At 31.2% G+C, this 17,378-nt stretch overlaps 1 protein-coding gene across 3 annotated transcripts; it reads right to left on the bottom strand.

The window, feature by feature from the left end:
- Positions 1-7,253: 7,253 nt before the first annotated feature.
- Positions 7,254-16,869, bottom strand: LOC109798045 (serine/threonine-protein kinase STY46). Of its 3 annotated transcripts, none has more exons than XM_029270766.2 (16): positions 16,435-16,869; positions 16,043-16,157; positions 14,660-14,760; positions 14,366-14,485; positions 13,876-13,930; positions 12,783-12,893; positions 12,361-12,411; positions 12,102-12,277; positions 11,881-11,988; positions 10,504-10,577; positions 10,218-10,393; positions 9,951-10,046; positions 9,225-9,305; positions 9,093-9,146; positions 8,835-8,991; positions 7,254-7,501 (listed from the first exon to the last, which is right to left on the bottom strand). In XM_029270766.2, the coding sequence occupies exons 1-15, from the start codon at positions 16,653-16,655 to the stop codon at positions 8,851-8,853; spliced, it is 1,680 nt and encodes a 559-aa protein (XP_029126599.1). In that variant the 5' UTR covers positions 16,656-16,869; the 3' UTR covers positions 7,254-7,501; positions 8,835-8,850. The 3 variants fall into 3 exon arrangements, with proteins under 3 accessions (XP_029126599.1, XP_082916460.1, XP_020213833.1); XM_083060334.1 differs by having other exon boundaries at positions 8,831-8,991; XM_020358244.3 differs by having other exon boundaries at positions 8,857-8,991; positions 16,435-16,857.
- Positions 16,870-17,378: the final 509 nt, after the last annotated feature.

Raw genomic sequence — 17,378 nt, forward strand, 5'->3', positions numbered from 1 at the left:
TGCAGTTTAAACAAAATGAAAAAGTAGTAAGAAAAGAAAACGGATAAGCTACGGATGTAAAAGGTGAAAACAAAGACAAGTGAAAGCGAGGAAGATTAGGCTGGAAATGAACTGTACTCACGGTTGCAGTCAAAAATGATGGGATATTTATTTGAGTTTTAGTTATCAACATTCAACAGCATGCATGTGATGTACACATGGTCATACTTATCACAAACAACCAGGTGTCTTATGTTGCCTTCCTTTTCGCCACTAAATAATCTTCCACTTTATTTGTTTTCAACCATTATTTTCTTATTTTAATCATTGTTTAATAACTAAATCTTGACTTGCTTTCCTAAAGATAAGAGTAACTATTAAACTACTGAGCCAATAATGTATTTTAATTCATGGCGGTTTAATTCCATTTTATGATAATTTTAACTTACATGTGTGAACCAGAAAAAAAAAAAAAAAAAAAAAAAAAAAGTTTAATTGTGTTATGACTACGTGTTGACGTGGGAAAGAGGACAACCCACCACTACAGTGAAAAAGGCAAAACTAAAAATCAAAATTACAAAAAAAAAAAAATAGCATAAAATATTTCGTAGTTTTAATATTGTTAAATGAAACTAATAGAAACTGGGTCGATTATAAATCCTTCATAATTGAATCCGGCCGTTAAAAATGTAGTTAGAGAATTTCATTATTTATGGTTTTATCTCATTTAAACAGGATTATATTTAGAACAAAAAAATTTGAAGTTTCATAAAAAATTGTTTGAAATGGTTTTTGATATTATTATTTAATATATTTTTAATACAATTTGTTTACCGTATAATTGTTAAATAAAACGATTGATAACAATATTTAATAAAAAAAAATTATTTTTTTAATATAAAACGCTTATTAGTTGAGCCAACACAGTGTTATCCTAATTTCTTTTATTTTTATACGTTTCTTTAACCTCGTTGTTTTATTTTCTTTTCCCTTTTTTTTGCATTTACCTTTGCCTTTTCTTTTTATATAATCTAAAAAAAATGTTTATATATAATCTGAAGTTTTAAATCCTGAATATTTTTGCATACATTTTTTTAAAAAAGAAAAAGATTATCATTGCCTCTAAACTACCATATTAAAAAGACTAGGTTTATTTATATTTTACCAAAATTAAGTAGTTAAAAAATAATAACATTCTTTCTTTAAAAAAATCGTTAGTTTATTAGGTAAAAACTATTTTTGTTCACGATACTGTAATTATTGTTAACTCAAAATATTTTCAAACACAGTGAGAACTGATCACATGATTTTATTTTAAATAAATCATTCTTATAACATGACATGTGAATGCAGAGAATCATCTCTACATGTTCTTCCTTACATATAATTGTTTAACTAATTACATATTTTTTTATGGATAATGACCAATAAATTAATTGACATAAAATTATTTAGATTTAATTAGTATTCTTAAGTTCGAATTATAAATATATAAACATGTTAACCAATTGGAAGAAAGTTATTGTCGTATATGTAGTAGTCCTATGACACATTCATATGGCAAGGAGACATGTTTGAGTTCCTTCTCCCTAACTAAAGTATAATTTTTCTTTGCGAAAGATGTTTGTAGTTTATTATATATATATATATATATATATATATATATATATATAATTTATTTATTTATTTATTTATTTATTTTGATAATTACAATGTATGTTAAACTTTAAAATAAAAGTTTAACATAAGAGATTAATTTCTCTCACTCCTTTTCTATTCCTTAATAAGAGATTAAGATTTAATATTCGTCTTGAGACTGAAAATACCATTTTACCTTTATAAAAGTTGACTTAATGAAAAAAAATCATACCTTTTTATAAATAAATAAATAATAATAATTATAACCGCATGCTTAAAGAGTGTAATAATCTATTATCTATCATACACCATGTTAGTTTTTAAAATATAAATAAATGCCACAATAACTCATCTACCAGAGCATGGGACTAAATATCCTCATGTTACCGATTCAAATGTAGTTGCTTACACATGATTTATTTCTGTAATTATCTATTTTCCACGACCATTCAAATGACTATGAAAAATAAGTACATATCAAATGTACTATAAATTATCATACAGGTTTTCTTTTATATATTTAGCAGCAAAATGTGTATTTTGAACTTCTATATTAAATTTAATTTAATATATAACAAAAAAAAATTAATATTTTTATGGTGATTCAATCAAGAAGGGGGAAATCCTTTTTTCCACCGGTACTCAAATTTCTTTAATTAACATCAAGCATAGCTAAATGTTTGACATTCATCCATAAAATAAATTTTATTAATTAACCTATTTTTATATCTCTTAATAATGAAAGTTGCAGTCCTCAAAAATAAAATCACAAATGTGTATTTTATATGTAATTTATTTATTAAAAATGAATTAATATTTGTGTCACTTTAAATAAATGTTATAGTGTATAAACACTTCATACTATTACTAAATTAGTAATGACATAATAATAAATAAAAAGGTCCTTATTTTAATTTTTGTATACATCAGCAGAAATAAAAGAAGAAACTAGATTCTAACTTGAAGGACTCCCATTGTGTTGGGTATCATAGACAAAGACTTGTGAGTTGGAAATCCATTCCAAGTGAGAAGCACAATGCTTTAAACTTTAAAGGCCAATCCATACAAAAATTCCCTTAGGGCAGGACGGCGGGATTTGTTTAAAGAAAATAGACCAATCATCTAATTTTGTCGATCAAAGGACCACATGGATGGAATTTAGTCATATCATTCACTATCATGTTCTTTCAGGTTTTCTTAAATACTAATTTTAGCATTTATTTGTATGCAACAACTTAAAATAAATATATATTTTTTAATTTATTTAAATTATAATAACTAAAAAATAAGTTCACATACATTAGCAAATCTCACAAACACATAGAATACCTCTTTTAAATTTAATGTGTACTTCTAAGTTGATGTAAGAAATAAATTTATATTATGCAAACATACATGGATAATTGAAAGTTAATATCGCTTAAAATGTGTCACATTCTTTGATTAGGTCAACCCATTTTAGAATTAGAGTGATATTTTCAGTTATGCCTTCATGTCTAAAGTCTTATTTGTATAAGTTTGTCCAAAAGCACTTTTAGAAAAATAAATATAAGAAAAAATTTAAATAAGTTACTTCATAAAATAAAACTAAGATATGAATGAATTAAAAAAGAATTTTGAGAAACTCACAGAAGATAACTATTATAAATTAACTTGTACATTAGCTCATTTAGTTTATTGAAAAACTCGTTTCATTTTTTTTCCTTAAAAATGGTTATGGTGAAATTTACTCAAATAAATAATGTTAAAAAATATTAATAAATAAAAAATTACACAAATGGAGAACAAATATTATTTATTAAATTTGGTTCACATTTCTTAAATAAAGTATAAAATAAAAAATAAAAAAAGAAGAAGTTAAATTAGAATGTTACTGATTAAAAAAATAATAAATATTGTACACCAATAATATGATAGTAAAGAATGTTAAACCATAATGAAAGCCGAGCATATATGATATGTAGGAGTGGACCACTAAGATATTAGATAGGAGGATGCACACCGTAACTTATCCTTTACATATCTATCAGCCAAATAGAAATAGAATAGAATGAACCACATTGCGTTATTCAATCACAGGTGGCCCTCTTGCCCTTTTTGTTCTTTTATATTAAATTTTATCTCCTATATTCATATGAATATTCGATAAAAGAGTATTCATATGTATATTTTCCATATTTATATTAATTAATAATCATTTCTAAAACATAGAATTTTAAATTGAAATTTAAATCAAATAAATTATTTCAAATTATATATTTATATTTGAATGTAATAATAATATTTTAAAAATAAGAAGAAAAAAAATACGGGTCCTATATAAATTATGAGTCTCATAGGAATTAAAACTTTTTTTTTTTTAATTTCCTCAAGTAAGGTTGAACCCTCCATCCATCAAGAAAAAAAAAAAAACACTTTAATCATCACAACGCTTAAGTACTTTTTTAATTTATTTTTAAAATGATAAATAGGAAATGGTGTCAGAGAGTTTAAATATAAGAACATTTTTAGAGTGAGTAATATAGTAATATAGTTAGCGAGACATGGGCATGAGCATGATTCATGAAGATAACGTAATGTACAAGTTGTTCAGTTTCAATGCAGCTACGCCACACAACAATGGAGCAGCTAGTAATGTAGTAATGCGCTGTACATTTCTTTCTATTTTAGTCTGCAACAATATCGTCTAAGACATACTTTTGCCAGGTGACATGTGAAGTTACATGTTTAAATGCATCTTATGTCATCAAACTCAATTAATATAGAGAATTAAAATAAACTTTATTATATTTAAAGGAATTAAAACATATTTTTATAAAAACGTTATTTATTTATTTATTTTTATTGCTTTTGATCAATGGCATGATTAGATTTAGATTTTAGATGTGATAAGTGCTTATCCTATCCACTTTCTAATGTGAAATACTGTGAGGTTCATCCAGTCCAGTGGGCTTTCATGGGTCGGATAGTTGTTTTGGGTGTTCAATAGGCCTCAACTCGGATTAGCAATAAGGTAATTTTTTCTACACTTTTTCCCCTTCTTTTTCTAACACGCTCCAGTTTGTTCGTCAAAATTTATTTCAACGATGTTTTTAATCGTGTGGTTGGATTTATTGTTTTAGAAATTAGTTTTCGGAAGTATGAAAAGTTTGTATTTTCTACAATTTTTATTGTTCAGTCAGTTGTTATAACGTCTTGTAGAAATAAAGACTACAAATAAAATAAATAAAATAGGGCATACAAATATTAAAAGTGTACTTATGTGGCATATTGTATGCATTTGTTTCTAATTGCAGAAAGAGTGGTTATAGGTAAACATACTATATTTGTTCAAGGTAATAAAGATTAGAGGCAAAATACTAACTGAAGAAGAAAAAGGTGAAAAGAAAAACCTTAAACCTTAACTACAGGGGTTGCAAATAGTTAAGGTGAGGCCAGAACTATTGTACGAAGAGCAACGAGTGAGAAGCAAACATAGTTTATCCAGTTGAAAATCCCGAGAAATACTTAAAGGAGTAAAGGACAAAGACAAATGAGAATGTAATGTACTTGCTTTACTGTTATGTTATGTGCTCCAAATTTGTACGTATATACGTTAAGACTATTTATAATCCGTATCTTACTCAACGTACCTAAATGAATCCCATTTATACACATTACTCAATTTTATTATTATTTTTATTTAAAAATTCTGTTATCTATTCAATCCCTCCAAACATCTCTGCAAAAATATTAAATGAGTCCTGCCAATAATTCTACATTCCTACATTTCATCACTAATTTATTCATTAATTTATGCTTTATTTTATTTTATTTTTAAAATTGATGGGTCCACTGTTAGTATAAGGACCAGTGCTTGTATAAGTATCCGGCCATAAATAAAAATAAAATCGCATTCCAATGATAAAAATTAAATAGGCACCGATATTTATATGCAAGAATTTTGTTTAGTACCCTACGTTGCTGGTGCTTTAAGTCACATTATTCTTTTACAAAATTCGGTTTTATATTAACGTAGTTGATGGAGATTTAGAACGATTATGTAATTTTTCGTAATACTACTTATATAAAAAAAAAATAAGTATCATATTTTGATTCTAATTATACAAATATAATTACTTTTAAATATATTAATTAGTGATTATTTTTATCTTTAATTTATTATGTGTTTATTAATGAGTTATCTATTATTTTTATAAAATCGTATATTAGTATTTTAACTTTTAAGTAGTGTCATTAAATACATATACCACTAACACTATTCAATTTATAGGTATTTTTGAAATAAAAATTTAAATTATGACATCATTAATTACAACTAATTTAACTACTTTTATTAGTCTTGATAAATTAGATACTCCCTTTAAACTTATATATAAACAAAAATAAATAAATTTTCACATATTAAAAGAATAAATTAAATAATTTAGTTTTAATGATTTCACATAAAATATATACTACATTTCTTAAAATATTTTTAATCACACTTATAAAAAATAGTGCACTTATTTAATATTTTAGAAATCTTTTTTGTTTAAGAGCATTAAATAAAGTTATTTAATTAAAACTTATTTATATTTTAATCTAATTTTTTTAACATATTTTACTAATATATAAATTCTGGAAGAATATTTGTTTCTTATATATAAAAATAAAACTATCGGCGAGATTATACCCCATAAAAAATGAGTTACATAAATAGTAAATACCATAATCAACAATCATCTGTCAGTTTCGAGAAAATCACCATTCAGTGCCATGTATCCTTCAATTTAAAAAAAGTTCTGACCCAAATTTGTTGTAATTTTATAATCTTAACATTTAGTGAAATAATAATTCAATAATAAAAAAATAGTAAAAACAGATAGTGAAAATAATGTCACTCAATAGGTTAGGTAGTTACAACTTTTACGATTCCCAACCAATTGGCCATTGGTGGCACTTAGCAAAGTAAATTGTGAATGCTTAGGCTACCAAACCGGCAAACACGTGTCTCATTTGACTTAAATGGGAGAAGCAGGAACACAGTGACAGGGGTTCCGGGCTCTATGCATCTAGTAATTTAAAATATCTGTTAGGCATCAATCTCTTCTTCCAATTACGTATTTTGTCTGTTTCCCTTGCGGTGTCCTCAAGTTAGCTGCAAGATAGTTTGCTAACTATATTATCCCATGTTTATAAAATCATCCGATAATTAGACCGATTCAACCTGATTTAACCTTTTTTTTTTATTTATCAGTTTTACCTGTTTTGATCGATTTTATTGGTTTGATGCGAAATTGTTCTTTGAACCTAAAAAATTGATAAAGACCGATTCTCGATCGAATTAATCCGACCGGACGATTCAGTCTAGTTTTCAACTGATATCATCATAAATATCTCTCAAGATGTTTACAAGCATAATTGCATGATCCGTGCGATCAGCTCAATTTGTGAACCAACCGCGTGTTAAACATGTCATATCATATGCAATAACTGCAGAATCCATTACGAAACTGAAAATTTTCGTAAAAAATTATACTTTACATAATATTTTTTTGGGATAAAGGATTGTTGATGTTATGATTTTAATTTATATCATCAACAACTTTTTTTTTTTTATTACAGATATAAAAATGTCATAAAACACAAAGAAATGGATAATTAATCATATTTTCAAAATGCTTATATAGCTAGAAATCTACCATAAAAGCAATCAGATAACGTGAAGAAAAAACTGTACATGAAAATGTAGAAACAAATGGGGAATGGCCCTGTGATTGATCCTACCTACGACCATGTTATGGACATCATCTATTGAAAGAACATTTTAGTGATGACCTCGTCTGAGGACAGACAGAAGTCCTCCAGATTTATCCTTGTGCCTCTCCTCTCCATCTCCGACCTGTTCCACATGCAAAGTTTTATCCATGTTATGAACAAATTCAATATGCTCTCTTATAGATAGACTCAAATGAAATGAAATATGAATAGCACAACCAAAGATCCAAATTGATAATCAATATTTTTATATTCACCTTTTCCCCTATGATAATGAGCCTCAAAAAAGCATGTCAGTCTAACAAAAATTCCAAAACAAGATGAAATTATATCTTATTAAGATATATTCACCTTCTTAAACCAACTTACTAAGTTTTGCATTTTCTACGATAATGACGCTTACAAAAAATAAAGAAACATTAATTTTTGACATTTTATATTCAATTTTAAGCTGACAAGTTAAAAAATGTTACTAAAATAATATTAGTATTTATCTATCCATATAAGGCGAGGCCGGTTACATGAATCACGTCATGTCATTCGGCCAGGCCAAAAAGACCAAATCTTCAAAGATATTATTTACCATGAGATCTCTCTCAACAACTTCCTCCAATGTCCTTATTCTCTCTTTCCTCCTTTTCACAGAACTAAAACCATGCTTATCTACTCTGCTTAGGGGTGCCTCCAATGACTTTCTTTACAGTGTCCAAAACAGCAAATCATAATTTTCAATTAGACATTTATTAGTGTTGAACATGTGTCATATAGGCGTTAGTATTGTCGATGTCAGAAACTGTTTGACACTGCAACATTTCAAACACGAGAGGTGTTTGTGTTACATAAGCATTCACATTTTTCTACTAGAGCACAATTCCTGACCGCAAACAAGGGATCCTTTTCTTCTATCTTTCATCTTACTCTTCCTGAGAAGCTCCTCACAAAACTTTTACCTTCCACCACACCTTTGCTCTAGAACCTCTTTCTCTGTTTCTTCAACCCACTCACTCTTGGATCCCTCCTTTATCTTGCTCTTGATCCAATCCATCACATTTCCCTTTGTCCTCCTCAATTCTAACCCTCCTTCACTCTCCTGTTTCCACCACTAATCCATCATTACCACCCTCTTCTGGTGATTATTCCCACTATCAAAACACCAATAAGACGGTGAAGAGGAAAATGAAGAGCCAAACAATTTTCTGACGTAAAACATGGAGCAACATTGTTTCCATGCCACATGCATTTCCATTAGTTTAATTGATATTAATTAACATAGGAACCAAAATGAATGCTGGGTTTCAGACTGAGGGACAACCTCAAGACTGGTATCTATCTCTTAGGGGCAGAAATCTAAATGATCAAACCCCAACCTTCCACTGATTCAAAATGACCATTTTCTTTATCACATGAAATAAATGCAACCTTAGTACTCAAAGGAAAAAAATGGAACACATACATACACATAAAGTAACCTTGTTATACCTCCTTTGCTAACTGCTGCAGGATCTCGATAATTTCGGAGAAATCGGGTCTCAATGTTGGATCTTGCTGCCAAGACCTCTCAAGAAGCTCAACAAACTTTGGATGAGTGTTCTTGGGGATGGTGGGTCGTAAACCCTGAGATCCATTTAAAGTAAAACAATCACTATCTATACAATACACATTTTCATTTAATCATATAAACCACTTTCCTCAAAAATTTCAGAAGCAAAATTTACCTTTTGAACCACCCCTATAGCTGCCTGAAGAGGGGTTAAATATTCGTATGGAAGCTGGCAAGACAAACACAATAATTCACATAAGGAAAATTAATACTGTAAGAGTTATATGGTGTTACAAATGAGAAATACCTTTCCAGTGAGCAACTCCCATAAAACAATTCCAAAACTAAATACATCAGCCTTGTGATCATACGGTTTGTGTTCTATAACCTTCAATGCAAAGGAATCATGGTAAGAAAAGATGACAAGATGAGTTATATCTCCCATCTATCTTATTAGCCACCATAAAATATTTAAGCAAGGAAAGGAAAACAGAAATGAACATTTGGGTTAACTCACTACATTTCCGTAGATATTTAAAGAACTAATGGTAACATTTTGAACATTTTCTACCAATAACTTGATCTCGTCTGTTATCATGAAATACAACGCTGCACTAATTCTTTCTCATACAAATGCATCAATACAATCGAATCTCATAAAATTTGGTGTATAATTAAGTGAAGTGGGAAAGACAACATAGAAAGTCAAAGCAAAACACTTCAGATCAGTTTTTCCTAAACACTAGGATGAGATGAATGCAATAGACTTGGCTACAGTGTCAATATGACCTCATGACTGGACATTTTCCAAAGTGATTCAAGTAATGTCATCGACAAGTTCACTAAAATCATCAAAGATTAACACTAAACATTTATTTAGGTTGAAAAAAGTAAAAAAAAAACCAATTAAAAAATGTACAAACTCCTATGGGGGAATAAAATAAGTAAAATGGAAATAGGTGTTGAAAAGCCCAACAATATCATGGAAACTATTTGAACAACTCGACAACAGTCACATGAAAGGATTACATACCTCTGGAGCCATCCATCGATATGTTCCAGTTTCTGCTGTCATAACACCAGATTGAGCTTTAACTCTAGCAACTCCAAAATCAGCAACCTTTACAGTCTGCAATGGAACAAATATACAACTTCCAGTTATGTATGCCCAGTTTATATTATTCACTGTATTTAGCCATACATGTGGTATATTATGTCAGGGGGAGGGGGAGCAGAAGCAGCATTTCTTTCACCTGATCATAAACTTTTTAAAAGGGAAAAGATAAAGGAAGCATCGTACACAATTTTCATCCATCAAAAGGTTGGCAGCCTTCAAGTCTCTATGAATTATGTTATGCTGGTGCAAGTAATTCATTCCTTTAGAAATATCAATAGCTACTTTGAGCAGGTTAGGAAATTTAAAAAAGCCCTTCTGCTTATGTAGGTAGTCATACACACTTCCACCAGACATAAATTCTGAAAATTGAAAAGGAAACAACCATTACAAGGCAGTTGACAATTACTACACTTTTAAACTCGCATCTATTCCATTATTCTACAACATAAAGTAATTCATTGGATTTCACCTGTTACTATGCATAAGCGTGGGGGCTTGGTACATGCTCCTATGAATTGTACAACATTCTTGTGTCGAACCTTTCTGCAAGTTCCACCAGTGAGGTTAATAAAATATAGGGTATACACACTATTTTTTTTTTTAAGTGAGAATATTAAACTATAACCGATTTGAGTTTTGCATATTTTCCTGTCCTAAAAGAAAAAATTAGTCAATAAGCCAAGTACATTAAAAGTTTCTCATATGATGACTCATGGCCCCACAAATTAGATCAGAATGCAAGTATTAGGTGCATTTGCAATTCGTGGGCAACATGTCCATTGCAATAACTACAATTACAACTTCTAGAACTTCCATATTGAAGAGATACTTAAACTCTTTTTAACATCATTCATTTAAGTAAAATATCCCCCCTTCTTTTCGTTGATTTGAACTACCTTTTAAGAAATGTTATGAGGAGAAAATTTAAAATCCCACTAAAATTTAGGTCCAAATTTTCACACATAAATGTCAAAAATGAAAGGCAGAAATTCCAAAAAGGAAGTTGATACTAAATTTGGAAGAAATTTGGCTTTCTAAGTTGATAAATAATAAATTGTGATAACTGCTATGAAACTCAACTTCACATCTATCGATAGGAGATGTTGAATGACAATCTACAATGGCAAAAATATGAGCACACTCTAAAGAAGCACAAAACATTGCTTGAGATATTATATGAAGGACAACAGAATTATATAGTATGTGCAATTGTTTAATGTACTCACTCATAGTTAATAGTACACTATAGCGTAAAAGAACAGCCCTGGACCATTATGGGATTCAATTAGTGGAACAGTTTTTAGTGCCTGCTTTTCATGCCCTTTAGCAACGCTACCATGATATTGCCTTCAAAAACAAACTTTTACCCCCTGGAACACTGTTGTTTGGAGTTTTGAGGGTAAAATATTCCACAAAAAATTACCTTTGTTTTGACATTTGATTCTTCAAACTTTATAAGTTTGTTTTTTCATGTGTTCTATTCTTTTTTCTTTCTTTAGACTTCCCAGTTCACATTCTGCTAATTTTTGTCAAATTTGTTAAATTCTTCAATTAATTATTATGAATTTCTTTAATTTGGGGTATTTGATTTGTTTTATGAGTATCTATATGTGTAGATATGATAACTAATAAATATGCAATCGCTACAAAAATTGTATGTTCTAGTTGCTCATTCGCCTCGGTCCTACTATAAAAAAGTTATGCCATCTTAATGAGCAGACTTTTGACATGGTCAACAGTTAAGACACAGTTTTCAAAATTAAGTTCTGACATGCAAAATCACTATCTCAATAAACAGGTAGATAAACTTCAGATGCTTACAATGTGCAAATATAATACAACAAACCTCATGATATAGACTTCCTGAGCAAACTCTCTCTGCAATTCTGAATTTACATGCTCGGCCTTGAGAACTTTAATGGCCACTTCCTGGCTACAATATACACCTTTAAATCTGATATAATTAAAAATAACCAGTTAATTTAAAATTGAAATGATATCTACACCTAGTGAGAACATCAAGGAAAAACAAAAGGATTGCATATTTCTCGATAGTTAGGTACTCACAGTTCGCCATATGACCCAGATGCAATTTGAGTTCCATATTTCAAATGTTTAGGATCTATTTCCCAAACATCTGTCCCATCATTTGGTATTGTCAAATGATCCAGTTTGCTTTTCATCTTTGTTTGATCAGGCTCATCAACAGAAGATACTGATTGCGGACTGGATCTCACCTGTCTCTGAATGAAGTGTTCAAATGAGAGTTCATTTACTGAACATTAGTCAAAATGACTCTTAACCGTCATCTAGAAAAACAATTTACCTCAATCTTCAAGACTTCTCTTTCCAAAGCTGCTTTAAGCTTTTCTGTTTCCTGTTTAAATACCAAATAGTCAAGAAATAGAGGATGAGCTGAAACTTTAATAATATTAAACATTAATAAAGAGAATAGAAGTGATGGAAAAAAGTAAGACAACAATGTATCCCAGAATACAAGAGAACAGAGAAGTACAAAATAAAGCATTCCAAATATATGAAAGAATCAGCTTTGGCCTTTATGGTTGAAAAACATTGCTTGTGAACTCAAATACTTTTTTGCAAGAACATGGTTCAGATGAATGTGAACATGTGAACTCTACAAGTATGTTTTTGAAAATTAATACAGAATTCAATGACATCAAACTTTGAAAGAAATATCTCATTTTCTTAAAATTATGTATCCATCTCAAATGATTATCAACATACCTCATAGGGCCATCCTTCAACAACAAACACATCTAATGAGAAACCATCAATTGTGGAAAAGGCATGTGCTTCTTGGATGTTCAGCCCAATCTCAGCAAGCAAAGCAGTTAACTGCAGAAGGAAACAGACCTTTCAGATGTTTCATTTATCATGTGGGGTTCAAAGTTAGTCCAAGTAGGGTGATTGATTGTGTCTAAATAGTTGAGATGCCAGTTCCAGCCAAGTCAAATGTTTCATTTATGATTGATTCTGTTGTACCCTAATATGTGATTACAAATAAGCATGTGTGGATATGCAACACACAACATTCAAATATATTTCTCTATATGTATCAGTAATTTAGGGTTTTTTGTTTTTCAACTCCTCTCTGCCGCAAGCGGTTCTCATTCATGAGTGGACAGTACTGGCAACCACTACATATCCCTTTTTCCCAGCCATCGCAACTCTTTTTTCCAATGTGCCCATACGACCTAAGTCACTGCAACTCTTTTTCCCATGTACCTATACGACCTTAGTCGGCATCCTCCAATGACCAACACATTGACAGCCCTGTCTTAAACTGCCACCACATGCACCCTCATGCATTGCTTCTCTTTGTCACATGCATCTCACATGCTAGCACCAAATCAACGTGTATATGGATCAGCCTCCATGTTTTACTGATTCGAGTGACTCTCGCCTTATTTGTTGGCTTTGTCGTTCTCTCTGTGGTTTGAAGTAGTTTCCCCATACTTGGTTTGACTATTTTAGCTCTAACTTAATATATTTTAACATGACTCAGTATGAGGCAGATAACTTTGTTTTCTCCATTTATTCTCCTTCTGTTTGATGCATTTACCTTATCATCATTGGATATTCCAATTTCCACCTCTTCAGCTGGTTTCAGATGAAAGATTTGGGGCCTCTCAAATACTACTAGAAATTGGGACGTAGTTGCTACAAATTAAGGATTTAAGTTACTCTTATGTATGATTGATCTTGTTGCACCCTAATACGTGATTATAAATAAGAAGCATGTGCAGTGTGGACATACAACCCACAATATTCAAATATATTCTCTCTATATAATCTAATTAAGAAAGATATCAAATACCTGACAAAGAAGCTTTGGCTTGTCATCTGTTGAGATGGTGATTTCATGCATGGGCCTACATAATTTTCAGTGACATAGATGCTTAAAATTTTAAAATAAACACCAAAAATAAATTAAAACATTTGACTAGAAACTTCATAAACCATATAAGTGTTACCAAAGATCCCAACATCATTTACAAGTTTAGATGGATATACCTAGATAAGTTCTTCAATTTGTATTATACATTAATCATCAAGGGAAATATGCAAAAGTTAAGACCATACTGGCATAATAATCATCATCATCTCAACCTCAAGAATGTCAAAGTGTTTGTAACATGATTAAAGAGCAAATACATGGAAGCTACAAGCATTAAAGACCAGCTGAGTTGCATCTTAAGATCCAACCCCATATAAAAAGCAAGAAATAAGTCATTTAGATTCCAGGTTATCATTCAAAGAAATTTTCCAAGCCTGGTTCTAAAAATAGCTTGGAACAGAAGTTTCACCGTGAATATTGAACATTGGCATGTACAGAATGTTCCTCCTCTATGTCTTCAGAATCATTTGCTTCAAGAGCCAGTGCTTCAAGATTAGGAGAAGAGCCAAAAGCAGGAGGTGGATGTATACTAAAACGTTAAAAAAAAAGCAAGAAAAATTAGAAGAATACCATGATCAACCCTCATTAAGTAGAATAACCAGTAGTGCTTTATACAGAGCCATTGCTTGAGCTTTGTGGAAATAGCACCCGAAAAGTTTAACAAAAAATTATGAAATCGATATAACAAGCAAGAAAATAGTACCTCTGTCTGCTTGAGTACTTTGAAGAACTTTGACCAGACTCTGTCCGAGGATCATCTGTTTCAAGAGAGTCTGTTGCGTTTCCATCAGATATGGGATGAACCTGCAAGAAGATTCCAATGCCAAAATGATATTACCGACATGGAATGAGGTAAAGAATAATGAAACATACCCCACTCAAAATATGAGAATTGAAACTAGAACTTGAATATGGAAGGAAAAAACACAATCATTACAAATTCATAAGTATGAAAAACATATTTTGATAATAATAAGGGACAATTTAACCAAACAAATGCTATGCAGGTTAATTTTCTGACGGAAAATATTCCCAGACACTAATAACACATTAACTAAATAGACTTCACAAATCTGCTCATGCTAGTATACAAAGAGTGGCTCAAATGAACCATCCTCAATGCTATATGAAGACAAACATGTTGAAATTGACAAAGTATTTTATTTCTTTAATCAATGATGTAATGAGAAAAATCAACCAATGCTGAGTTTAGAGTACACCATCATAGATCACACAAAAGGAACCATGATGCATATGCTTATATTGGAAGCAGATGCTATTTTAGGTACAAACAAGCATTTCGCAGTTTAATTTCCTAACATATGAAACCATCACATCTTTTTGAGTTTCTCTTTTTTTTTTCAACTTTCCCCTTCTCACCAGTACCGGGAATCATGTTAGCTTTAGACCATATATAAAGCAGAAACACAATTGGATGTAGTTAAACAAATTTTCTTTTCCTAATCTTAGATAAATTTAAATTAGTCCGGGAAAAATTCAGTGGTGGTTCTCAAGAATTACAGAGAGAGCAAACCATACTCCACTACAGCGAACCTATGCTGTCAATAAAATCTGTGTAACATCGTAAAAAGATTGCCTGATTGCAGTTCAGCAAGATAATGAATTGTATTAACTATATTGCTTCGATGACTGTGCATGTATTTGTCTTACAGCTGCATGTGACCAAAACGGCTCCCTCCAGAGTCCAGACAGATAAAAGACTATTTTAACGGATCAAAACATTTTACAAATTAAAAAATTGTTCACATGCAGGGTGTCCACTGTCCAACAAAAACTGTAAACTTCCAAGGCTTGATTTTAATAACGTATTCTGTTCGTTAAAGCACATATATATAAACATGCAGTGCCTGATTGCAACAGCTACATTTTATATAGTTATCCTCCGCCAGGAATGAAATGACCCACTTGCAGAGATGACAATTGAAAAGTCAACAAAGCATAGAAAAACAACAATTCCGCACCACGTGAGAGCACTAAAAAGTGAAAACTGCGATTGCAAGGAGATGAGTTAACAGCATAAAGAATACATGAGTGGCGCTCATCATATGAACAAGTGTTAGGTCACCTGAACTAATCGAACTTCAATTGAAGGCCTATTAGCAGGATCATGCGCCAAGTGCAATAATCTCTTGTGCATAAGAACATCCGCTGCCCTTTCCACATTCACATCCAGCGCATACCTGCATTACAGAATATCCTCAAATCTCTCTCCAAAACCCAAAATCGCAGACCTAATCGACCATACGATACCAAACAAAACACAATCACAACAAACATTCATTCAATTCGAATATCTTCCATGCACACGGATTCAAGCGAAATCAATCAACCGCCAAAAGCTCACAAAAAAACATAAAAGAAGATTCCGATAAAAAGACGAAGCGAAAACACGTGTCAATAAATGCTAGAAGATTAACGTAGTAATGTGTAGAAAAAGAAACGAGAGAAGGAGATGACCGAGTTGGAAGGCGATTGAAGTGAGCCCAAAGCTGATCGTGAAAGCCAGGTTGCGTAGCCTCTTGGTCGCCGGAATCCTTCAGGCGGCGAAGAATCTCATTGTAGACTTCGACCTTCTGGCGGTGGTGGCGGCTCTGCGGCGGCGACGACGAGGTGGTGGTGGTAAGGAGGTGCACTCCGCTGCCGCAGCTGTCGTTGGCCTCCATCACAACCATCACCATCGAACGATGATAAAGTGCGATGCGTTTGGGTCTTTCACATGAAACGACGCATAGTGGTGCTTTTATTGTGAAGGATAGAGTATGCGGACCTGGGTTTGTTATAATCTACACACACATACATGGAATATGGATTATGGAAACGGATATGAAGAATTTGAAAATAAAGATAAATAAATGTAATTTTTGTAATACTATAGACTATAAAATAATAATTAATGATAATTGAGGTCACTTTCTATCACTCCTACTTCTTTTCTAAGTCTACTAATATCTATATCTCTTTCGCTCTCCCTTTTTATCTTGATAATTTTTTTTTTTAGTATGTACACAAAATGTCTTACCTTTTCCTATTCTCTATATGCCCTTAACATCTTTTGTTGTGTTTTGTTTGATGCACGTGTTTGAGGTTGTATTGTATGTGGTCGTGATGGCGGAATGGTGGAACTTCAAGTACATTGCTGACTCATAACGTGTTTGTATATACGTTTGAAACATGGAAAATCACGTTTAACGTAGAAAATCACGTTTAATGTGGAAGCTATTACGTTAAACGTAAATTTTCACATTTCATACGTATATACAAACACGCTCTCAAGCTTTTTATTTAGCACACACGGGGCCAAATCTCATTTCTTCACTATCTACAGTACTATTTAATAGGATGTGGGAGGTCCCTCCAATACTTGCCCTAATTAATGTTAATCTATTATTAAGGTAAATTAC

Source organism: Cajanus cajan, chromosome 7, assembly GCF_000230855.2.
Source record: "Cajanus cajan strain Asha chromosome 7, NIPB_CcT2T_4, whole genome shotgun sequence".
Classification (NCBI taxonomy): domain Eukaryota; kingdom Viridiplantae; phylum Streptophyta; class Magnoliopsida; order Fabales; family Fabaceae; genus Cajanus; species Cajanus cajan.